This window comes from Bombina bombina, chromosome 6 (genome assembly GCF_027579735.1).
Source record: "Bombina bombina isolate aBomBom1 chromosome 6, aBomBom1.pri, whole genome shotgun sequence".
Classification (NCBI taxonomy): Eukaryota; Metazoa; Chordata; class Amphibia; order Anura; family Bombinatoridae; genus Bombina; species Bombina bombina.
In genome coordinates this window covers 74,147,285-74,172,562 of record NC_069504.1, presented here as the reverse complement: position 1 = coordinate 74,172,562, position 25,278 = coordinate 74,147,285, and the positions used below count along the sequence as shown (strand labels likewise).

Here is a 25,278-nt window from a genome sequence, read left to right as displayed (position 1 = left end):
AACAACAACATTGCACAATAACGTTTTAACAGAATTGAGAATATTGGAACAAGGCTTACCATCCAGTCAACGCATTTCGGCCCATGGTAGGCCTTTATCAAGACTGTGGTTTAGTGGGGACGGTCACATTTTAAAGGTTAAGATCCGGAAGTGTTATTTTAATGTACTTCCGGTTTCGGCTATACTATGTATTTCGTAAATATACATTTATTAAAAGTGTGTGCTTCCTTTCAAAGTTTGTAATCATATATGTACACACAAGAGTCCTTTATATTGATATTAATATAAATAAAGGATTTAAGTCCGATAGTAGTCATTACATTACCATTCCGTTTGTGACGTCACTTCCGGTTTTGGTATTATGGAACTTGTAAACGGAATGGTAATGTAATGACTACTATCGGACTTAAATCCTTTATTTATATTAATATCAATATAAGGGACTCTTGTGTGTACATATATGATTACAAACTTTGAAAGGAAGCACACACTTTTAATAAATGTATATTTACGAAATACATAGTATAGCCGAAACCGGAAGTACATTAAAATAACACTTCCGGATCTTAACCTTTAAAAGGCGACCGTCCCCACTAAACCACAGTCTTGATAAAGGCCTACCACGGGCCGAAACGCGTTGACTGGATGGTAAGCCTTGTTCCAATATTCTCAATTCTGTTAAAACGTTATTGTGCAATGTTGTTGTTCTGTTTTTCCCTTTAGGTCACAATTGGATTTTAAATATTTTATAAGACACCTTTTGGGCACCCTTAAAGCCATTGGCTTTTAATCACCACTTGTGAGCAACTTAATTTTTAATTTTTATTTTTGACGTATAATTGACATTCTTTTTCACATTTTTACCTTAGGATATTTGAATTTTGCTTTTTCTCACGCTATTTTTATTTTATTTTTTCATCAATACCTTTGATTTTTCTATTTTTTCTATTTTTTCATCAAAACCTTTGATTTTTCAATTTTTCACTTTTTGCATTTTTTATTGTCTGCACCAAGCACACTAGCACTCACTAGTTTTTTTGTATCATTGAATTGTTTGGAAGATTTAAAACTCTATAGCATTATTCAACAGCACCTTTTGGATTATTTGAAATTTCTGCACCTTCATTTCCACACGTCGCACTCAAAACATCAAATTTGACTTTACGGTTACATTTTAATCCTGATTGTGCTGCTGCACTTAATTTCTCCATTTCTACTGATATAAACATTTTCAGACTATTATTGGAGCAGCACGAACTTTCCCATCAAAAGAGTATTTTTTCATACACCTCCATCGCTTTACACCCCGCCGTGGGTCTAGACATCCTTGTAGGATTATCCATTGTAGGAATATTAGTGTTTTTCAAGTAACGTTTTTATGCTATTTTAAAGTTTATTTATGATGTTTATTTTTTATTGATCATGGATCCATGACAGTATTGTTTTTATGTGATTTATACTTTTATGTGATTTATCTGCACCAATTGTTGTAATAAACTGTTCCATTACTATAATCGAAGTATATCATTACCACCCCCTTGCCTCCGTAAGTAAGGCGCCTTAGGGATCACCCTCCTTTTCCGATTATAATATTCGTTGACAAACATTATCATAATCTGTTATTATTGATTAGTTGTTGCAGCTCTAATTGAAACATTTCTAGATACACTGAGGGGGTTTCCTAGCCTATCTCTGTAAGACATATAAGATATCACAACTTCAGAAACATCAGATAATTGAGTTACGTTTTGAAAATGTGAAATAGATTCAGTAAATTGTAAGAGAAAATAGTAATTAGACTAAGTGATAGTTCTGTCACCGACCTTTATAGGATTAGTTAAATTGATTCACTGGTGAAAAAAAAAGAGAATAGTTTCTCCAACATAGGTGTGTCCGGTCCACGGCGTCATCCTTACTTGTGGGATATTCTCTTCCCCAACAGGAAATGGCAAAGAGCCCAGCAAAGCTGGTCACATGATCCCTCCTAGGCTCCGCCTACCCCAGTCATTCTCTTTGCCGTTGTACAGGCAACATCTCCACGGAGATGGCTTAGAGTTTTTTAGTGTTTAACTGTAGTTTTTATTATTCAATCAAGAGTTTGTTATTTTGAAATAGTGCTGGTATGTACTATTTACTCAGAAACAGAAAAGAGATGAAGATTTCTGTTTGTATGAGGAAAATGATTTTAGCAACCGTCACTAAAATCCATGGCTGTTCCACACAGGACTGTTGAGAGCAATTAACTTCAGTTGGGGGAACAGTGAGCAGTCTCTTGCTGCTTGAGGTATGACACATTCTAACAAGACGATGTAATGCTGGAAGCTGTCATTTTCCCTATGGGATCCGGTAAGCCATGTTTATTACGATCGTAAATAAGGGCTTCACAAGGGCTTATTAAGACTGTAGACTTTTTCTGGGCTAAATCGATCATATTTACACATATTTAGCCTTGAGGAATCATTTAATCTGGGTATTTTTTGTAAAATAATATCGGCAGGCACTGTTTTAGACACTTTATTCTATAGGGGCTTTCCCTAATCATAGTCAGAGCCTCATTTTCGCGCCGGTATGGCGCACTTGTTTTTGAGAACAGCATGGCATGCAGCTGCATGTGTGTGGAGCTCTGATACATAGAAAAGTCTTTCTGAAGGCATCATTTGGTATCGTATTCCCCTTTGGGCTTGGTTGGGTCTCAGCAAAGCAGATTCCAGGGACTGTAAAGGGGTTAAATATAAAAACGGATCCGGTTCCGTTATTTTAAGGGTTAAAGCTTCCAAATTTGGTGTGCAATACTTTGAATGTGAATTTTGAACAATTCCTTCATGTTTTTTCGCAATTGTAGTAATAAAGTGTGTTCAGTTTAAAATTTAAAGTGACAGTAACGGTTTTATTTTAAAACGTTTTTTGTACTTGGTTATCAAGTGTATGCCTGTTTTACATGTCTGAACTACCAGATAGACTGTGTTCTGAATGTGGGGAAGCCAGAATTCCCATTCGTTTAAATAAATGTGATTTATGTGACAATGACAATGATGCCCAAGATGATTCCTCAAGTGAGGGGAGTAAGCATGGTACTGCATCATTCCCTCCTTCGTCTACACGAGTCTTGCCCACTCAGGAGGCCCCTAGTACATCTAGCGCGCCAATACTCCTTACTATGCAACAATTAACAGCTGTAATGGATTATTCTGTCAAAAACATTTTAGCCAAAATGAACACTTATCAGAGTAAGCGCGACTGCTCTGGTTTAGATACTGAAGAGCATGACGACGCTGATAATAATATTTCTGAAGGGCCCATAACCCAGTCTGATGGGGCCAGGGAGGTTTTGTCTGAGGGAGAAATTACTGATTCAGGGAACATTTCTCAACAAGCTGAACCTGATGTGATTACATTTAAATTTAAGTTGGAACATCTCCGCATTCTGCTTAAGGAGGTATTATCCACTCTGGATGATTGTGACAAGTTGGTCATCCCAGAGAAACTATGTAAAATGGACAAGTTCCTAGAGGTGCCGGGGCTCCCAGAAGCTTTTCCTATACCCAAGCGGGTGGCGGACATTGTTAATAAAGAATGGGAAAGGCCCGGTATTCCTTTCGTCCCTCCCCCCATATTTAAAATATTGTTTCCTATGGTCGACCCCAGAAAGGACTTATGGCAGACAGTCCCCAAGGTCGAGGGAGCGGTTTCCACTGTAAACAAACGCACCACTATACCCATAGGGGATAGTTGTGCTTTCAAAGATCCTATGGATAAAAAATTAGAAGGTTTGCTTAAAAAGATGTTTGTTCAGCAGGGTTACCTTCTACAACCAATTTCATGCATTGTCCCTGTCGCTACAGCCGCATGTTTCTGGTTCGATGAGCTAATAAAGGCGGTCGATAGTGATTCTCCTCCTTATGAGGAGATTATGGACAGAATCAATGCTCTCAAATTGGCTAATTTTTTCACCCTAGACGCCACTTTGCAATTGGCGAGGTTAGCGGCTAAGAATTCTGGGTTTGCTATTGTGGCGCGCAGAGCGCTTTGGTTAAAATCTTGGTCGGCTGCTGCATCTTCCAAGAACAAGCTACTTAACATTCCTTTCAAGGGGAAAACGCTGTTTGGCCCTGACTTGAAAGAGATTATCTCTGATATCACTGGGGGTAAGGGCCACGCCCTTCCTCAGGATCGGCCTTTCAAGGCAAAAAATAAACCTAATTTTCGTCCCTTTCGTAGAAACGGACCAGCCCAAAGTGCTACGTCCTCTAAGCAAGAGGGTAATACTTCTCAAGCCAAGCCAGCTTGGAGACCAATGCATGGCTGGAACAAGGGAAAGCAGGCCAAGAAACCTGCCACTGCTACCAAGACAGCATGAAATGTTGGCCCCCGATCCGGGATCGGATCTGGTGGGGGGCAGACTCTCTCTCTTCGCTCAGGCTTGGGCAAGAGATGTTCTGGATCCTTGGGCGCTAGAAATAGTCTCCCAAGGTTATCTTCTGGAATTCAAGGGACTTCCCCCGAGGGGGAGATTCCACAGGTCTCAGTTGTCTTCAGACCACATAAAAAGACAGGCATTCTTACATTGTGTAGAAGACCTGTTAAAAATGGGAGTGATTCATCCTGTTCCATTAAGAGAACAAGGGATGGGGTTCTACTCCATTCTGTTCATAGTTCCCAAAAAAGAGGGAACGTTCAGACCAATCTTAGATCTCAAGATCTTAAACAAGTTTCTCAAGGTTCCATCGTTCAAGATGGAAACCATTCGAACTATTCTTCCTTCCATCCAGGAAGGTCAATTCATGACCACGGTGGATTTAAAGGATGCGTATCTACATATTCCTATCCACAAGGAACATCATCGGTTCCTAAGGTTCGCATTCCTGGACAAGCATTACCAGTTCGTGGCGCTTCCTTTCGGATTAGCCACTGCTCCAAGGATTTTCACAAAGGTACTAGGGTCCCTTCTAGCTGTGCTAAGACCAAGGGGCATTGCTGTAGTACCTTACTTGGACGACATTCTGATTCAAGCGTCGTCTCTTCCTCAAGCAAAGGCTCACACGGACATTGTCCTGGCCTTTCTCAGATGAACGCGGAAAAGAGTTCTCTATCTCCGTCAACAAGGGTTCCCTTCTTGGGAACAATAATAGACTCCTTAGAAATGAGGATTTTTCTGACAGAGGCCAGAAATACAAAACTTCTAGACTCTTGTCGGATACTTCATTCTGTTCCTCTTCCTTCCATAGCTCAGTGCATGGAAGTAATCGGGTTGATGGTAGCGGCAATGGACATAGTTCCTTTTGCGCGCATTCATCTAAGACCATTACAACTGTGCATGCTCAGTCAGTGGAATGGGGACTATACAGACTTGTCTCCGAAGATACAAGTAAATCAGAGGACCAGAGACTCACTCCGTTGGTGGCTGTCCCTGGACAACCTTAGTCACAAGGGATGACATTCCGCAGACCAGAGTGGGTCATTGTCACGACCGACGCCAGTCTGATGGGCTGGGGCGCGGTCTGGGGATCCCTGAAAGCTCAGGGTCTTTGGTCTCGGGAAGAATCTCTTCTACCGATAAATACTCTGGAACTGAGAGCGATATTCAATGCTCTCAAGGCTTGGCCTCAGCTAGCGAGGGCCAAGTTCATACGGTTTCAATCAGACAACATGACAACTGTTGCGTACATCAACCATCAGGGGGGAACAAGGAGTTCCCTAGCGAGGGAAGAAGTGACCAGAATCATTCTATGGGCGGAGTCTCACTCCTGCCACCTGTCTGCTATCCACATCCCAGGAGTGGAATATTGGGAAGCGGATTTTCTGAGTCGTCAGACATTGCATCCGGGGGAGTGGGAACTCCATCCGGAAATCTTTGCCCAAGTCACTCAGCTGTGGGGCATTCCAGACATGGATCTGATGGCCTCTCGTCAGAACTTCAAAGTTCCTTGCTACGGGTCCAGATCCAGGGATCCCAAGGCGGCTCTAGTGGATGCACTAGTAGCACCTTGGACCTTCAAACTAGCTTATGTGTTCCCGCCGTTTCCTCTCATCCCCAGGCTGGTAGCCAGGATCAATCAGGAGAGGGCGTCGGTGATCTTGATAGCTCCTGCGTGGCCACGCAGGACTTGGTATGCAGATCTGGTGAATATGTCATCGGCTCCACCTTGGAAGCTACCTTTGAGACGAGACCTGCTTGTTCAGGGTCCGTTCGAACATCCGAATCTGGTTTCACTCCAGCTGACTGCTTGGAGATTGAACGCTTGATCTTATCGAAGCGAGGATTCTCAGATTCTGTTATCGATACTCTTGTCCAGGCCAGAAAGCCTGTAACTAGAAAGATTTACCACAAAATTTGGAAAAAATATATCTGTTGGTGTGAATCTAAAGGATTCCCTTGGGACAAGGTTAAGATTCCTAGGATTCTATCCTTCCTTCAAGAAGGATTGGAAAAAGGATTATCTGCAAGTTCCCTGAAGGGACAGATTTCTGCCTTGTCTGTGTTACTTCACAAAAAGCTGGCAGCTGTGCCAGATGTTCAAGCCTTTGTTCAGGCTCTGGTTAGAATTAAGCCTGTTTACAAACCTTTGACTCCTCCTTGGAGTCTCAATTTAGTTCTTTCAGTTCTTCAGGGGGTTCCGTTTGAACCCTTACATTCCGTTGATATTAAGTTATTATCTTGGAAAGTTTTTGTTTTTAGTTGCAATTTCTTCTGCTAGAAGAGTTTCAGAATTATCTGCTCTGCAGTGTTCTCCTCCTTATCTGGTGTTCCATGCAGATAAGGTGGTTTTACGTACTAAACCTGGTTTTCTTCCAAAAGTTGTTTCTAACAAAAACATTAACCAGGAGCTTATCGTACCTTCTCTGTGTCCGAAACCAGTTTCAAAGAAGGAACGTTTGTTGCACAATTTGGATGTTGTTCGCGCTCTAAAATTCTATTTAGATGCTACAAAGGATTTTAGACAAACATCTTCCTTGTTTGTTGTTTATTCCGGTAAAAGGAGAGGTCAAAAAGCAACTTCTACCTCTCTCTCTCTTTTGGATTAAAAGCATCATCAGATTGGCTTACGAGACTGCCGGACGGCAGCCTCCCGAAAGAATCACAGCTCATTCCACTAGGGCTGTGGCTTCCACATGGGCCTTCAAGAACGAGGCTTCTGATGATCAGATATGTGGGGCAGCGACTTGGTCTTCACTGCACACTTTTACCAAATTTTACAAGTTTGATACTTTTGCTTCTTCTGAGGCTATTTTTGGGAGAAAGGTTTTGCAAGCCGTGGTGCCTTCCATTTAGGTGACCTGATTTGCTCCCTCCCTTCATCCGTGTCCTAAAGCTTTGGTATTGGTTCCCACAAGTAAGGATGACGCCGTGGACCGGACACACCTATGTTGGAGAAAACAGAATTTATGTTTACCTGATAAATTACTTTCTCCAACGGTGTGTCCGGTCCACGGCCCGCCCTGGTTTTTTTAATCAGGTCTGATAATTTATTTTCTTTAACTACAGTCACCACGGTACCATATGGTTTCTCCTATGCAAATATTCCTCCTTGACGTCGGTCGAATGACTGGGGTAGGCGGAGCCTAGGAGGGATCATGTGACCAGCTTTGCTGGGCTCTTTGCCATTTCCTGTTGGGGAAGAGAATATCCCACAAGTAAGGATGACGCCGTGGACCGGACACACCGTTGGAGAAAGTAATTTATCAGGTAAACATAAATTCTGTTTTTTATTTGCTATCATTTCCATAAGCTGTTCCCAATATTTGCTAATGTTTGTCACTTCTTCTATTTTAATAGCCAATATAAGGTGGAAAGGTTTAAAGGGATAGAAAGGTCAAAAATGAAATGTGCGTAGGTGAATTTCAAATTTAAATATGAGTAGTTTTGCAATATACTTCCATTAGCCAAAATGCTTTTAGTAAACGTTATTGCTGTTTTTTAGCGGCATACGCACATATGCTGTGAGGGCACCTGTGCATCGGTCTTCTCAGACAGCTGGCAGTGGTGTAATTTGTGTCATACAAGCTACTGCTGACCCTCTGAGAAGTTGTGGTGTTTGAATACTGGTGCACGAGCCCTCACAGGATACGTGCGAAGCGGTAATAACTTTTATTAGAAGCATTTTTGCTAATGGAATTATACTGCAAATATGCTTCAATTTCACACTGAAATGCACCTATGCACATTTAATTTTTGATCCATCTATCCCATTAAAATAGAGTTTCTTTTATTACTTTTGTTATTTGTCGTTTGTGTAATTTCATTTAATCATCAGTACAGGTGCACTGCATTACTGAGACAGTGAAATCCGGAGGAAGTTATTTCTGGGCTACTGATCATGTGATGCTATTTAAAATAATACTGTATTGCATTTCCTGATCATTCTGGTAGAGTTGTAGGTACAGTACGGGGGAAATAATGGGTCTCTTTATGAAGGATTATCTTTGATTATTTAGCTCTAAAAAGGAAGTCATTCACTGTCAGGAAAATAAGTGTTGAATAAAAGGATTAAAATGAGCATTACTCTGACTGCTATGTGTTTTCGAATTCCAAACTTAAAGGGACAGTTCACACAAAAAGTTTCTCCCCTTTAAATTGTTCCCATTGATCAAATTTACCTGCTGGAGTGTATTCAATTGTTTACAAGTAGCTCCTTTACCCTATTTTGGCTTTGAAATAGCTGATTTAGTCTGTGGTATTCCCGCCTATAGTAAATGTTTGTATACTGGAGTCTCAGCTATTGAAAAGCCTAAGTAAACACAGCCAGCAGACGAAATTACACTCTCAGTGGGGTGCAGTATAGTTAAAAGGACAGTCTATACCAGAATTGTTATTGTTTTAAAAGATAGATAATCCCTTGTTTACCCATTCCCTAGTTTTGCATAACCAACACAGTTATATTTCTATATTTTTTACCTCTGTGATTATCTTGTATCTAAGCCTCTGCAGACTGCCCCTTTATTTTTTCTTTTAACAGACTTGCAGTTTAGCCAATCAGTGATGGCTCCCAGGTAACTTCACGTGTATGAGCACAGTGTTATCTATATGAAAAACATGAACCAACACCCTCTAGTGGTGAAAAACCTGTTAAAATGCATTCTTAAGAGGCGGCCTTCAAGGTCTAAGAAATTAGCATATGAACCTCCTAAGTTAAGCTTTCAACTAAGAATACCAAGCGAACAAAGAAAAATTGGTGATAAAAGTAAATTGGAAAATTGTTTAAAATTACATGCCCTATCTGAATCATGAAAGTTTTTTTGGGACTAGGCTGTCCCTTTAAGTAATACAATGATAATTTCCATTGTTTTAAGTATTGAGCTTTGGTTTTCCAGACAAATATAAGATAAGGAAGCAAATGTGTGTACACAAAGTGATAACATAATGAGATATATTACCTGAAACTAAACCCATTGTAATAGGCTGTGGTTTAAAAGCACAAAATTAGCTACTTCTTATACACAAACCTTAAATAACAATTTCTCATTCATTTTATACCCTGCAGCTGCTATAACAAGTCACTGAAAATGCATTAATATAAAACAATTTTACAGTGTACTGTCCCTATAAGGTTATATGTGCATTGCTAGACCTGAACACACATTACAACCTGCTGCCCAAATGCAAGTCCAAAGGAACCAAGATGAAATGTATTCACTGCTTATCAGATACGTGAGTCTAGCACAACATAACATCTATAAGCAGTAAGGAAGTCTGAGCATATATTTGACGTTCCCGAGTTACTTAGGTTTTAGTTTTACAGAGCAGCCCATCTAGTGTAAAAGAAATGTTTGAATCTAGTAGTTTTAAAACCTCATCTGTCGAAGAAAGCTCTATATAGGGATAACGGGATCTGTCAATTTGATATTTTCTACCAGTTAGTACACTGATAGTACAATCTACTACTGGTATTTTGTGTGCATGTGTTTTGTAAATAATCAATCTTAGCTCACTTTAGTACTCTCTAAACATCCCCCCCCCCTTTTTCTGAAATTGATTTACTTTTTTATTTTTTAAATAAAAACAGTATATGGTAATAGGGACAGGAGTCTTAAACCCATATGAAAAGGTGGGGTTTCAGGTTTATTTTCCTCTTTTCTCTTGTTAAGTGTGTTCAGTCCACGGGTCATCCATTACTTATGGGATATATTCTCCTTTCCAACAGGAAGTTGCAAGAGGATCACCCAAGCAGAGCTGCTATATAGCTCCTCCCCTCACATGTCATATCCAGTCATTCTCTTGCAACCCTCAACAAAGAAGGAGGTCGCGAGAGGAGTTGTAGTTTTTACTTAATTATTCTTCAATCAAAAGTTTGTTATTTTAAATGGCACCGGAGTGTGCTGTTTTTCTATCTCAGGCAGTATTTGGAAGAAGAATTGCCTGCGGTTTTCTATGATCTTAGCAGGCGTAACTAAGATCCACTGGCTGTTCTCGACATTCTGAGGAGTGGGGTAACTTCAGAAAATGGGAATAGCATGCGGGGTTCCCCGCAAATGAGGTATGTGCAGTACAATATTTTCTGGGAATGGAATTGACTAAGAAAACACTGCTGTTACCCACATGATGTAAGTACAGCCTTAAATGCAGTAGTAGCGACTGGTATCAGGCTGATAAATGTATGCGCAGTTGAGTTATTTTCTAGGGACTAGAATTTGACTGAAAAAATACTGTTAATACTGGAATAATGCTTAAGCCTTATCTGCAGTAGAAGCGACTGGTAGCAGGCTTAGTGATAACTTTGCATGACTTTGAAAAAGTTTGTTTTTAAAACGTTTACTGGCATGTTATTCGTTTTTGTGAGGTACTTTGGTGATAAATCCTTTTTGGGCATGATTTTTTTCCACATGGCTAACGTATTTTTCTGCATAGAAAACGTTATATCAGGTCTCCCACTGTTGTAATATGAGTGGGAGGGACTTTTTTTTTAGCGCCTTGTTGCGCAGTTAAAATTCTAGCACAGTCTTCCTGTTTCTTCCTCCTTGATCCAGGACGTCTCTAGAGAGCTCAGGGGTCTCCAAAATTCGTTTTTGAGGGAGGTAATCAGTCACAGCAGACCTGTGACAGTGTGTTTGACTGTGATAAAAGCGTTCAATTTTAATTTGATATCCGTTTTTGGGTATTGAGGGGTTAATCATCCTTTTGCTAAATGGGTGCAATCCTCTGCTAATTATTACATTTACCGTTAAGAATTGTTGACTATAACTGAATTAGTTCTTTGTTAATTCAACTGTGTTTGTTAAAAGCGCTGCAGCGTTTTTTATATTGCTTGTAAAATTTCCAAGCTTGCTAGCTTCATTGCTAGTCTGTTTAAACATGTCTGATACAGAGGAATCTGCTTGTTCATTATGTTCAAAAGCCGATGTGGAGCCCAATAGAAATATGTGTACCAATTGTATTGATATTACTTTGAATAAAAGTCAATCTGTACCGATAAAGAAATTATCACCAGACAACGAGGGGGAAGTTATGCCGTCTAACTCTCCTCACGTGTCAGTACCTTCGTCTCCCGCTCGGGAGATGCGTGAGATTGAGGCGCCAAGTACATCAAGGCACTTACAAATCACTTTACATGATATGGCTAATGTTATGAAAGAAGTATTATACAATATGCCCGAGTTAAGAGGCAAGCGCGATAGCTCTGGGTTAAGGACAGAGCACGCCGATGACACGAGAGCCATGTCTGATACTGCGTCACAATTTGCAGAACATGAGGACGGAGAGCTTCATTCTGTGGGTGACGGTTCTGATTCGGGGAGACCGGATTCAGAAATTTCAAATTTTAAATTTAAGCTTGAGAACCTCCGCGTGTTGCTAGGGGAGGTGTTAGCAGCTCTGAATGATTGTGACACAGTGGCAATCCCAGAGAAATTATGTAGGCTGGATAAATACTATGCGGTACCGGTGTGTACTGATGTTTTTCCTATACCAAAAAGGCTTACTGAAATTATTAGCAAGGAGTGGGATAAACCTGGTGTGCCCTTTTCCCCTCCTCCGATATTTAGAAAAATGTTCCCTATAAACGCCGCCACACGAGACTTATGGCAGACGGTCCCTAAGGTGGAGGGATCAGTATCTACTTTAGCCAAGCGTACCACTATCCCGGTGGAGGATAGTTGTGCTTTCTCAGATCCAATGGATAAAAAAGTAGAGGGTTACCTTAAGAAAATGTTTGTTCCACAAGGTTTTATATTACAGCCTCTTGCATGCATTGCGCCTGTCACTGCTGCAGCGGCATTCTGGTTTGAGTCTCTGGAAGAGGCGATTCGCACAGCACCATTGGATGAGACTTTGAGCAAGCTTAGAACGCTTAAGCTAGCTAATGCGTTTGTTTCGGATGCCGTACTGCATTTAACCAAACTTACGGCTAAGAATTCCGGATTCGCCATACAGGCGCGCAGAGCGCTATGGCTTAAATCCTGGTCAGCAGATGTAACTTCTAAATCTAAACTACTGAATATTCCTTTCAAAGGGCAGACCTTATTCGGGCCCGGCTTGAAGGAAATTATTGCTGACATTACTGGAGGTAAGGGCCACTCCCTTCCTCAGGACAGGGCCAAATCAAAGGCCAAACAGTCTAATTTTCGTGCCTTTCGTAATTTCAAGGCAGGAGCAGCATCAACTTCCTCCGCTCCAAAACAGGAAGGACCTACTGCTCGTTACAGACAAGGTTGGAAAGGCAACCAGTCATGGAACAAGGGCAAGCAGGCCAGAAAGCCTACTTCCGCCCCTAAGACAGCATGAAGACAGGGCCCCCTTTCCGGAGACTGATCTAGTGGGGGGCAGACTTTCTCTCTTTGCCAAGGCTTGGGCAAGAGATGTACAGGATCCCTGGACGTTGGAGATTATATCTCGGGGATACCTTCTGGATTTCAAAACTTCTCCTCCACAAGGGAGGTTTCATCTGTCAAGGTTATCAACAAACCTAGTAAAGAAAGAGGCATTTCTACAATGTGTACAAGACCTCTTAGTGATGGGAGTGATCCACCCAGTTCCGCGAACGGAACAAGGGCAAGGGTTTTACTCAAATCTGTTTGTGGTTCCCAAAAAAGAGGGAACCTTCAGACCAATCTTAGACTTAAAAATCTTAAACAAATTCCTAAGGGTTCCGTCGTTCAAGATGGAAACCATTCGGACCATCCTACCCATGATCCAAGAGGGTCAATATATGACCACAGTGGATTTAAAGGATGCCTACCTTCACATACCGATTCACAAAGATCATTATCGGTACCTAAGGTTTGCCTTTCTAGACAGGCATTACCAGTTTGTAGCTCTTCCCTTCGGGTTAGCTACGGCTCAGAGAATTTTTACAAAGATTCTGGGTTCGCTTCTGGCGGTACTAAGACCGCGAGGCATTGCGGTGGCTCCGTATCTAGACGACATTCTGATACAAGCGTCAAGTTTTCAAAATGCAAAGTCTCATACAGAGATAGTTCTAGCATTTCTGAGGTCACATGGGTGGAAAATGAACATGGAAAAGAGTTCTCTGTTTCCACTCACAAGGGTCCCCTTCCTAGGGACTCTTATCGATTCTGTAGAGATGAAGATTTACCTGACGGAGTCCAGGTTATCAAAAATTCTAAATGCTTGCCGTGTCCTTCATTCCATTCCAAGCCCATCAGTAGCTCAGTGCATGGAAGTAATCGGCTTAATGGTCGCGGCAATGGACATAGTGCCATTTGCGCGCCTGCATCTCAGACCGCAGCAATTATGCATGCTAAGTCAGTGGAATGGGGATTACTCAAATCTGTCCCCTTTACTGTATCTGACCAGGAGACCAGGGATTCTCTTCTCTGGTGTTTGTCTCGGGTTCATCTGTCCAAAGGAATGACCTTTCGCAGACCAGATTGGACGATTGTAACAACAGATGCCAGCTTACTAGACTGGGGCGCAGTCTGGAACTCCCTAAAGGCTCAGGGATCGTGGACTCAGGAGGAGAAACTCCTTCCAATAAACATTCTGGAATTAAGAGCAATATTCAATGCTCTCCTAGCTTGGCCTCAGTTAGCAACACTGAGGTTCATCAGGTTTCAGTCGGACAACATCACGACTGTAGCTTACATCAATCATCAAGGAGGAACCAGGAGTTCCCTAGCGATGTTAGAAGTCTCAAAGATAATTCGCTGGGCAGAGTCTCACTCTTGCCACCTGTCAGCGATCTACATCCCAGGCGTGGAGAACTGGGAGGCGGACTTTCTAAGTCGCCAGACTTTTCATCCGGGGGAGTGGGAACTTCATCCGGAGATATTTGCTCAACTAATTCTTCGTTGGGGCAAACCGGAACTGGATCTCATGGCATCTCGCCAGAATGCCAAGCTTCCGTGCTACGGATCCAGGTCCAGGGACCCGGGAGCGGTGCTGATAGATGCACTAGCAGCCCCTTGGGTTTTCAACATGGCTTATGTGTTTCCACCTTTTCCGTTACTGCCTCGACTGATTGCCAAGATCAAACAGGAGAGAGCATCGGTGATTCTGATAGCGCCTGCGTGGCCACGCAGGACCTGGTATGCAGACCTAGTGGACATGTCGTCCTGTCCACCATGGTCTCTGCCTCTGAGGCAGGACCTTCTAATTCAGGGTCCTTTCAACCATCCAAATCTAATTTCTCTGAGGCTGACTGCGTGGAGGTTGAAAGCTTGATTCTATCGAAGCGTGGTTTCTCGGAGTCGGTTATTGATACATTAATACAGGCTCGGAAACCTGTGACCAGAAAAATTTACCATAAGATATGGCGTAAATATTTATATTGGTGTGAATCCAAGAGTTACTCATGGAGTAAGGTTAAGATTCCTAGGATATTGTCTTTTCTACAAGAGGGTTTAGAAAAGGGTTTATCCGCTAGTTCGCTAAAGGGACAGATTTCTGCTCTGTCTATTCTTTTACACAAGCGTCTGGCAGTGAATCCAGAAGTCCAGGCTTTTTGTCAGGCTTTGGCCAGGATTAAGCCTGTGTTTAAGACTGTTGCTCCTCCGTGGAGCTTAAACTTGGTTCTTAAAGTTCTTCAGGGTGTTCCGTTTGAACCCCTTCATTCCATTGATATTAAGCTTTTATCTTGGAAAGTTCTGTTTTTGATGGCTATTTCCTCGGCTCGAAGAGTCTCTGAGTTATCTGCCTTACATTGTGATTCTCCTTATCTGATCTTTCATTCAGACAAGGTAGTCTTGCGTACTAAACCTGGGTTTTTACCTAAGGTTGTTTCTAACAGGAATATCAATCAAGAGATTGTTGTTCCATCATTATGTCCTAATCCTTCTTCAAAGAAGGAACGTCTTTTGCATAATATAGACGTGGTCCGTGCCCTGAAGTTCTACTTACAGGCAACTAAAGATTTTCGGCAAACTTCTTCTCTGTTTGTCGTTTACTCTGGACAGAGGAGAGGTCAAAAGGCTTCGGCTACCTCTCTCTCTTTTTGGCTTCGTAGCATAATACGTTTAGCCTATGAGACTGCTGGACAGCAGCCTCCTGAAAGAATTACAGCTCATTCCACTAGAGCTGTGGCTTCCACCTGGGCCTTTAAGAATGAGGCCTCTGTTGAACAGATTTGCAAGGCTGCAACTTGGTCTTCACTTCATACTTTTTACAAATTTTACAAATTTGACACTTTTGCTTCTTCGGAGGCTGTTTTTGGGAGAAAGGTTCTACAGGCAGTGGTTCCTTCTGTGTAATGTTCCTGCCTTGTCCCTCCCATCATCCATGTACTTTAGCTTTGGTATTGGTATCCCATAAGTAATGGATGACCCGTGGACTGAACACACTTAAAAAGAGAAAACATAATTTATGCTTACCTGATAAATTTATTTCTCTTGTAGTGTGTTCAGTCCACGGCCCGCCCTGTCTTTTTTGAGGCAGGTTCTAAATTTTAAATTATAACTCCAGTCACCACTGCACCCTATAGTTTCTCCTTTCTCGTCTTGTTTCGGTCGAATGACTGGATATGACATGTGAGGGGAGGAGCTATATAGCAGCTCTGCTTGGGTGATCCTCTTGCAACTTCCTGTTGGGAAGGAGAATATATCCCATAAGTAATGGATGACCCGTGGACTGAACACACTACAAGAGAAATAAATTTATCAGGTAAGCATAAATTATGTTTCTCCAACATAGGTGTGTCCGGTCCACGGCGTCATCCTTACTTGTGGGATATTCTCTTCCCCAACAGGAAATGGCAAAGAGCCCAGCAAAGCTGGTCACATGATCCCTCCTAGGCTCCGCCTACCCCAGTCATTCTCTTTGCCGTTGTACAGGCAACATCTCCACGGAGATGGCTTAGAGTTTTTTAGTGTTTAACTGTAGTTTTTATTATTCAATCAAGAGTTTGTTATTTTAAAATAGTGCTGGTATGTACTATTTACTCAGAAACAGAAAAGAGATGAAGATTTCTGTTTGTATGAGGAAAATGATTTTAGCAACCGTCACTAAAATCCATGGCTGTTCCACACAGGACTGTTGAGAGCAATTAACTTCAGTTGGGGGAACAGTGAGCAGTCTCTTGCTGCTTGAGGTATGACACATTCTAACAAGACGATGTAATGCTGGAAGCTGTCATTTTCCCTATGGGATCCGGTAAGCCATGTTTATAAAGATCGTAAATAAGGGCTTCACAAGGGCTTATTAAGACTGTAGACTTTTTCTGGGCTAAATCGATTCATTATTAACACATATTTAGCCTTGAGGAATCATTTTATCTGGGTATTTTGATATAATAATATCGGCAGGCACTGTTTTAGACTCCTTATTATTTAGGGGCTTTCCCAAATCATAGGCAGAGCCTCATTTTCGCGCCGGTGTTGCGCACTTGTTTTTGAGAGGCATGACATGCAGTCGCATGTGAGAGGAGCTCTGATACTTAGAAAAGACTTTCTGAAGGCGTCATTTGGTATCGTATTCCCCTTTGGGCTTGGTTGGGTCTCAGCAAAGCAGATACCAGGGACTGTAAAGGGGTTAAAGTTAAAAACGGCTCCGGTTCCGTTATTTTAAGGGTTAAAGCTTCCAAATTTGGTGTGCAATACTTTTAAGGCTTTAAGACACTGTGGTGAAAATTTGGTGAATTTTGAACAATTCCTTCATGTTTTTTCGCAATTGCAGTAATAAAGTGTGTTCAGTTTAAAATTTAAAGTGACAGTAACGGTTTTATTTTAAAACGTTTTTTGTACTTTGTTATCAAGTTTATGCCTGTTTAACATGTCTGAACTACCAGATAGACTGTGTTCTGAATGTGGGGAAGCCAGGATTCCTATTCATTTAAATAAATGTGATTTATGTGACAATGACAATGATGCCCAAGATGATTCCTCAAGTGAGGGGAGTAAGCATGGTACTGCATCATTCCCTCCTTCGTCTACACGAGTCTTGCCCACTCAGGAGGCCCCTAGTACATCTAGCGCGCCAATACTCCTTACTATGCAACAATTAACGGCTGTAATGGATAATTCTGTCAAAAACATTTTAGCCAAAATGAAAACTTACCAGCGTAAGCGTGACTGCTCTGTTTTAGATACTGAAGAGCATGACGACGCTGATAATAATGGTTCTGAAGGGCCCCTAACCCAGTTTGATGGGGCCAGGGAGGTTTTGTCTGAGGGAGAAATTACTGATTCAGGGAACATTTCTCAACAAGCTGAACCTGATGTGATTACGTTTAAATTTAAATTGGAACATCTCCGCATTCTGCTCAAGGAGGTATTATCCACTCTGGATGATTGTGACAAGTTGGTCATCCCAGAGAAACTATGTAAAATGGACAAGTTCCTAGAGGTCCCGGGACTCCCAGAAGCTTTTCCTATACCCAAGCGGGTGGCGGACATTGTTAATAAAGAATGGGAAAGGCCCGGTATTCCTTTCGTCCCTCCCCCCATATTTAAAAAATTGTTTCCTATGGTCGACCCCAGAAAGGACTTATGGCAGACAGTCCCCAAGGTCGAGGGAGCGGTTTCCACTTTAAACAAACGCACCACTATACCCATAGAGGATAGTTGTGCTTTTAAAGATCCTATGGATAAGAAATTAGAAGGTTTACTTAAAAAGATGTTTGTTCAGCAGGGTTACCTTCTACAACCTATTTCATGCATTGTCCCTGTAGCTACAGCCGCATGTTTCTGGTTCGATGAGCTGATAAAGGCGGTCGATAGTGATTCTCCCCCTTATGAGGAGATTATGGACAGAATCAATGCTCTCAAATTGGCTAATTCTTTCACCCTAGACGCCACTTTGCAGTTGGCTAGGTTAGCGGCTAAGAATTCAGGGTTTGCTATTGTGGCGCGCAGAGCGCTTTGGTTGAAATCTTGGTCAGCTGATGCGTCTTCCAAGAACAAGCTACTTAACATTCCTTTCAAGGGGAAAACGCTGTTTGGCCCTGACTTGAAAGAGATTATCTCTGATATCACTGGGGGTAAGGGCCACGCCCTTCCTCAGGATCGGCCTTTCAAGGCAAAAAATAAACCTAATTTTCGTCCCTTTCGGAGAAACGGACCAGCCCAAGGTGCTACGTCCTCTAAGCAAGAGGGTAATACTTCTCAAGCCAAGCCAGCTTGGAGACCAATGCAAGGCTGGAACAAGGGAAAGCAGGCCAAGAAACCTGCCACTGCTACCAAGACAGCATGAAATGTTGGCCCCCGATCCGGGACCGGATCTGGTGGGGGGCAGACTCTCTCTCTTCGCTCAGGCTTGGGCAAGAGATGTTCTGGATCCTTGGGCGCTAGAAATAGTCTCCCAAGGTTATCTTCTGGAATTCAAGGGGCTTCCCCCAAGGGGGAGGTTCCACAGGTCTCAGTTGTCTTCAGACCACATAAAAAGACAGGCATTCTTACATTGTGTAGAAGACCTGTTAAAAATGGGAGTGATTCATCCTGTTCCATTAAGAGAACAAGGGATGGGGTTCTACTCCAATCTGTTCATAGTTCCCAAAAAAGAGGGAACGTTCAGACCAATCTTAGATCTCAAGATCTTAAACAAGTTTCTCAAGGTTCCATCGTTCAAGATGGAAACCATTCGAACTATTCTTCCTTCCATCCAGGAAGGTCAATTCATGACCACGGTGGATTTAAAGGATGCGTATCTACATATTCCTATCCACAAGGAACATCATCGGTTCCTAAGGTTCGCATTCCTGGACAAGCATTACCAGTTCGTGGCGCTTCCTTTCGGATTAGCCACTGCTCCAAGGATTTTCACAAAGGTACTAGGGTCCCTTCTAGCTGTGCTAAGACCAAGGGGCATTGCTGTAGTACCTTACTTGGACGACATTCTGATTCAAGCGTCGTCCCTTCCTCAAGCAAAGGCTCACACGGACATTGTCCTGGCCTTTCTCAGATCTCACGGATGGAAAGTGAACGTGGAAAAGAGTTCTCTATCTCCGTCAACAAGGGTTCCCTTCTTGGGAACAATAATAGACTCCTTAGAAATGAGGATTTTTCTGACAGAGGCCAGAAAAACAAAACTTCTAGACTCTTGTCGGATACTTCATTCCGTTCCTCTTCCTTCCATAGCGCAGTGCATGGAAGTGATCGGTTTGATGGTAGCGGCAATGGACATAGTTCCTTTTGCGCGCATTCATCTAAGACCATTACAACTGTGCATGCTCAGTCAGTGGAATGGGGACTATACAGACTTGTCTCCGAAGATACAAGTAAATCAGAGGACCAGAGACTCACTCCGTTGGTGGCTGTCCCTGGACAACCTGTCACAAGGGATGACATTCCGCAGACCGGAGTGGGTCATCGTCACGACCGACGCCAGTCTGATGGGCTGGGGCGCGGTCTGGGGATCCCTGAAAGCTCAGGGTCTTTGGTCTCGGGAAGAATCTCTTCTACCGATAAATATTCTGGAACTGAGAGCGATATTCAATGCTCTCAAGGCTTGGCCTCAGCTAGCGAGGGCCAAGTTCATACGGTTTCAATCAGACAACATGACAACTGTTGCGTACATCAACCATCAGGGGGGAACAAGGAGTTCCCTAGCGATGGAAGAAGTGACCAAAATCATTCTATGGGCGGAGTCTCACTCCTGCCACCTGTCTGCTATCCACATCCCAGGAGTGGAAAATTGGGAAGCGGATTTTCTGAGTCGTCAGACATTGCATCCGGGGGAGTGGGAACTCCATCCGGAAATCTTTGCCCAAGTCACTCAGCTGTGGGGCATTCCAGACATGGATCTGATGGCCTCTCGTCAGAACTTCAAAGTTCCTTGCTACGGGTCCAGATCCAGGGATCCCAAGGCGGCTCTAGTGGATGCACTAGTGGCACCTTGGACCTTCAAACTAGCTTATGTGTTCCCGCCATTTCCTCTCATCCCCAGGCTGGTAGCCAGGATCAATCAGGAGAGGGCGTCGGTGATCTTGATAGCTCCTGCGTGGCCACGCAGGACTTGGTATGCAGATCTGGTGAATATGTCATCGGCTCCACCTTGGAAGCTACCTTTGAGACGAGACCTTCTTGTTCAGGGTCCGTTCGAACATCCGAATCTGGTTTCACTCCAGCTGACTGCTTGGAGATTGAACGCTTGATCTTATCGAAGCGAGGGTTCTCAGATTCTGTTATCGATACTCTTGTTCAGGCCAGAAAGCCTGTAACTAGAAAGATTTACCACAAAATTTGGAAAAAATATATCTGTTGGTGTGAATCTAAAGGATTCCCTTGGGACAAGGTTAAGATTCCTAAGATTCTATCCTTCCTTCAAGAAGGATTGGAAAAAGGTTTATCTGCTAGTTCCCTGAGGGGACAGATTTCTGCCTTGTCTGTGTTACTTCACAAAAAGCTGGCAGCTGTGCCAGATGTTCAAGCCTTTGTTCAGGCTCTGGTTAGAATTAAGCCTGTTTACAAACCTTTGACTCCTCCTTGGAGTCTCAACTTAGTTCTTTCAGTTCTTCAGGGGGTTCCGTTTGAACCCCTACATTCCGTTGATATTAAGTTATTATCTTGGAAAGTTTTGTTTTTAGTTGCGATTTCTTCTGCTAGAAGAGTTTCAGAATTATCTGCTCTGCAGTGTTCTCCTCCTTATCTGGTGTTCCATGCAGATAAGGTGGTTTTACGTACTAAACCTGGTTTTCTTCCAAAAGTTGTTTCTAACAAAAACATTAACCAGGAGATTATCGTACCTTCTCTGTGTCCGAAACCAGTGTCAAAGAAGGAACGTTTGTTGCACAATCTGGATGTTGTTCGCGCTCTAAAATTCTATTTAGATGCTACAAAGGATTTTAGACAAACATCTTCCTTGTTTGTTGTTTATTCCGGTAAAAGGAGAGGTCAAAAAGCAACTTCTACCTCTCTCTCTTTTTGGATTAAAAGCATCATCAGATTGGCTTACGAGACTGCCGGACGGCAGCCTCCCGAAAGAATCACGGCTCATTCCACTAGGGCTGTGGCTTCCACATGGGCCTTCAAGAACGAGGCTTCTGTTGATCAGATATGTAGGGCAGCGACTTGGTCTTCACTGCACACTTTTACCAAATTTTACAAGTTTGATACTTTTGCTTCTTCTGAGGCTATTTTTGGGAGAAAGGTTTTGCAAGCCGTGGTGCCTTCCATTTAGGTGACCTGATTTGCTCCCTCCCTTCATCCGTGTCCTAAAGCTTTGGTATTGGTTCCCACAAGTAAGGATGACGCCGTGGACCGGACACACCTATGTTGGAGAAAACAGAATTTATGTTTACCTGATAAATTACTTTCTCCAACGGTGTGTCCGGTCCACGGCCCGCCCGGGTTTTTTTAATCAGGTCTGATAATTTATTTTCTTTAACTACAGTCACCACGGTACCATATGGTTTCTCCTATGCAAATATTCCTCCTTAACGTCGGTCGAATGACTGGGGTAGGCGGAGCCTAGGAGGGATCATGTGACCAGCTTTGCTGGGCTCTTTGCCATTTCCTGTTGGGGAAGAGAATATCCCACAAGTAAGGATGACGCCGTGGACCGGACACACCGTTGGAGAAAGTAATTTATCAGGTAAACATAAATTCTGTTTTTTTGAAGCAGGCTGCTCGTTACAATGGCAATACAGTTTGACTGTTTTTATCAAGTCTAAATTAAACTTTCCTGATTCAGATAGGGCATGTAGTTTTAAGCAACTTTTCTAGTGTGCTTCTATTATCAAATTTGTATTTTTCTCTTGGTATCCTTTGTTAAAGAACACACCCAGGTAGGCTCAAGAGCAGCAATGTACTGCTGGGAGCTAGCTGGTTTTGGAAAGCTGTTTAAAACTGCTTGCTCTATCTGAATCATAAACGTTTTACATTGACTTTACTGTCTTTAAGTACTATTTTATAACTGATCTGTATCACTATTGGGTACTCTGTATAAGCTAAAGCACAGTGTTATTGGTTTTGAACAAAGTTACAGTCTTGCTTAATTTAAAATATTTTAATTTTTTTCCAGTTCAAGATCCTAAATGTGCCCATGTCCTCTCAATTAGCTGCAAATCACTGGAACCAACAACAAGCGGAACAAGAAGAGAGAATGCGGATGAAAAAGCTCACACTTGATATAAATGAGCGACAGGAACAGGAGGATTATCAAGGTACAGGCGGCCTTATTTTAAATAAATTGTTGATTAAAAAAAGTTGTTATAAATAAAAAAAATCAAATAATCCATGAATGATCACAATAAATTTGACTTTTTCTGTGATCTAGTTATTTTTAGATAATCAAAACCTCTTATTAGCTCTAGCCATTCGGGGCTGGTTTACAAACCAATTGTGCTTTTATAGGATGCATGCAATAACTTATTATTAATGGGCATTCACTAATAAATAGAAGAGGGTCACGAAAATTAACAACAGGAAGATTCCTTGATGGGCTTGAATTCCAATCAAGGCACCTAATGTATAAGAGATTAAACAAAGAATGTCCCAAACTTCCCAAACATGCATGTCTAGTGGCTTATAAGTTAGTATACCTGACGTTTTAACACAGAAAATGAAAATATAAGCTATGTTAGTGATAGAGATTCAGTTCTGGAGCGAAGGCATAAAAGAATAGGGGGTTTATGGTCATTTTTTAACAGAATGATAATGTATATGCATTTTAAGAATTTTAATGTAAATTTTGAAGGTCAGTGTTGCTTTTTTTCCTCATCTGAAAAAAAGTTTGTTTAATTCCTGTTCTGCAACTCGGTGTTGATCTACTGTGTAACATGGTCTAGTGGCCTGTATGTATCTAGAGAATGTGGAACTATCGTCTCCATTACATACACAAAGCTTTCATTGTGTCAATAAGACTCATCATAAATGCAGTTGTGTTAAAACACTATGTCCTGTAAATACCACGTCTATAAATAACTATTACCTAGCAAAACTTGAAATGCATTTAGGATTAGAAAAGTTTATAGAAGCATCCTTAACTCATTGAGTACTAGCAGATTCCTTAAACAAAGTTAGATACGTATTTGCTAGGTAGGCTGAATTGTAAAACATCCATTAATGGATGGAGGATATTTTCAATAGCTAAAATAAATGCACATGTAAATAAATCTGTTTCTTTAGATTTTAAATGATACAAAAACTTTAAACCACCATTTAAGGAATACTAAACCCATTTTTTGTTCATGGTTTAGATAGAGCATACAACTTTTTAATTTACTCCTATTATCAATTTTGATTGGTGGCTAAATATAGCCACCAATCAGCAAGCGCTGCCCAGTGTACTGACCCAAAAACTGTCCGGCTCCAAGCTTTTTCTCCTGCTTTTTTAAATTAAGATACAAAGAGAATGAAGAAAAATTGATAATAGGAGTAAATTAGAAAGTTGCTTAAAATTGCATTCTCTATCTGAATCATGAAAGAAAAAATGTGGGTTTAGTGTCCCTTTAAATACAGTAGAATTGCATAATTAGCAAGTGCATGATAAAAAGACAATGCTTACAATGAATTTCAAATAAGCAGTAGATTTTTTCCTGACAAATGTATTTTCCCCCATTTTCTAGCCCCCAGTATCATGTGATAGCCATCCACCAATAACATATACGTATGCCCTGTACTTGTGCACATGCTGGTGCCTCCGAAAGTGTGCATATAAAAAGAATGTGCAAAATTTGATTATGGCAGTGAATTGGAAAGTTTCTCAAAACTGCATATTAATGTCGCTTAAACTACTTAGAACTTACTATTTTTGTGTTTGCCAGATGACTATAAGTCAAGAGCCATAAAATGTTACCTTACCTATTACAGTTGTTTAGATTTGATGCTCTGATGCTTTACTTATGCAAGCACATGTGAATACAAAATGTTTTCCTTCCAGAAATGTTGCAGTCCCTGGCTCAGCGTCCAGCTCCGGCCAATACAAACAGGGAGCGCCGACCTCGCTATCAGCATCCAAAAGGTGCACCAAATGCAGACCTCATCTTCAAGACTGGTGGCAGGTGAGTTGTGTTTTTTCTCTCTATCTTATGTGATAGATATGTTCTTTTTAAAGGGGCAGTAAACGCCCTGAAATTGTAATATAAAAGATTGTTATATGTAATAAAACAATTGTGCAATATACTGTTGTTATGTTGTCCCCTGTAATTTGTGTATTTTCTCATTCTCAGAGCTGTAAATGCACACTGCAAACATCTCAAGGTTGCCCTCCACTAATATTGGCACCCTTGGTAAATATGAGCAAAAGCGGCTATGAAAAATTGTCTTTATTGTTTAACCTTTTGATTTTTTGTTAAAAAAATGAATAAATTCATATGAGCAAAATATATTTCAAGTATATTCCCATTGATATTTTACATTTTTAGTACACCTGACTAGGTATAGGAAATTGTTTAACCATGACTTTGTGTTTCACAGGGCTATACATATGAGGTAACACATAGGCCAATTTCCCTTAGTCATTCATCACAATGGGTAAGACCAAGGAATATTGCTGTGATGTGCGGCAAAAGGTGGTTGAGCTTCACAAAAGGGGAAGTGGCTATAAGAAAGTATCAAAAGCAATTTCCACCAGCAGGGCAATAATTAAGAAGTACCAGTTAACTGGAAATGTTATGAATCAACTTTGAAGGGGACGTGTGTCTGTTTTGTCTCAACGTACTATGAAGAGGATGGTTCGAGTGGCCAAAATATCTCCAAAGATCACAGATGGAGAATTGCAGAAGGAAGTTGCATCTTTGGGTCAGAAAGTCTCCATGGCTACAATCCGATGTCGCCTACATCACCACAAGTTTCAAGAAAAGGTGGAATGGTCTCCGATCCCTTGCCATGTATTCTCCAACCTCATCAGGCTTTATAGGAGAATGCTCAGAGCTGTCATCTTGGCAAAGGGAGGTACCACAAAGTATTGACTAAAAGGAGCCAATAATTGTGCCACATATTAAACAAAGATTTTTT

At 41.6% G+C, this 25,278-nt stretch overlaps 1 protein-coding gene across 5 annotated transcripts in view; it reads left to right on the top strand.

Annotated features, from left to right (window-relative positions):
* Nucleotides 1–25,278, top strand: part of UPF2 (UPF2 regulator of nonsense mediated mRNA decay) — a 654,310-nt gene that overhangs the window by 603,567 nt on the left and 25,465 nt on the right. For 3 of the 5 annotated variants that reach the window (XM_053716468.1, XM_053716466.1, XM_053716467.1), the window contains 2 exons: nt 22,343–22,484; nt 24,203–24,323. In XM_053716468.1, the coding sequence (XP_053572443.1) occupies nt 22,343–22,484; nt 24,203–24,323 (263 nt within the window). Of the gene's footprint in view, nt 1–22,342; nt 22,485–24,202; nt 24,328–25,278 lie in introns of those variants that run through there. The other 2 variants (XM_053716470.1, XM_053716469.1) reach the window with 1 other exon arrangement.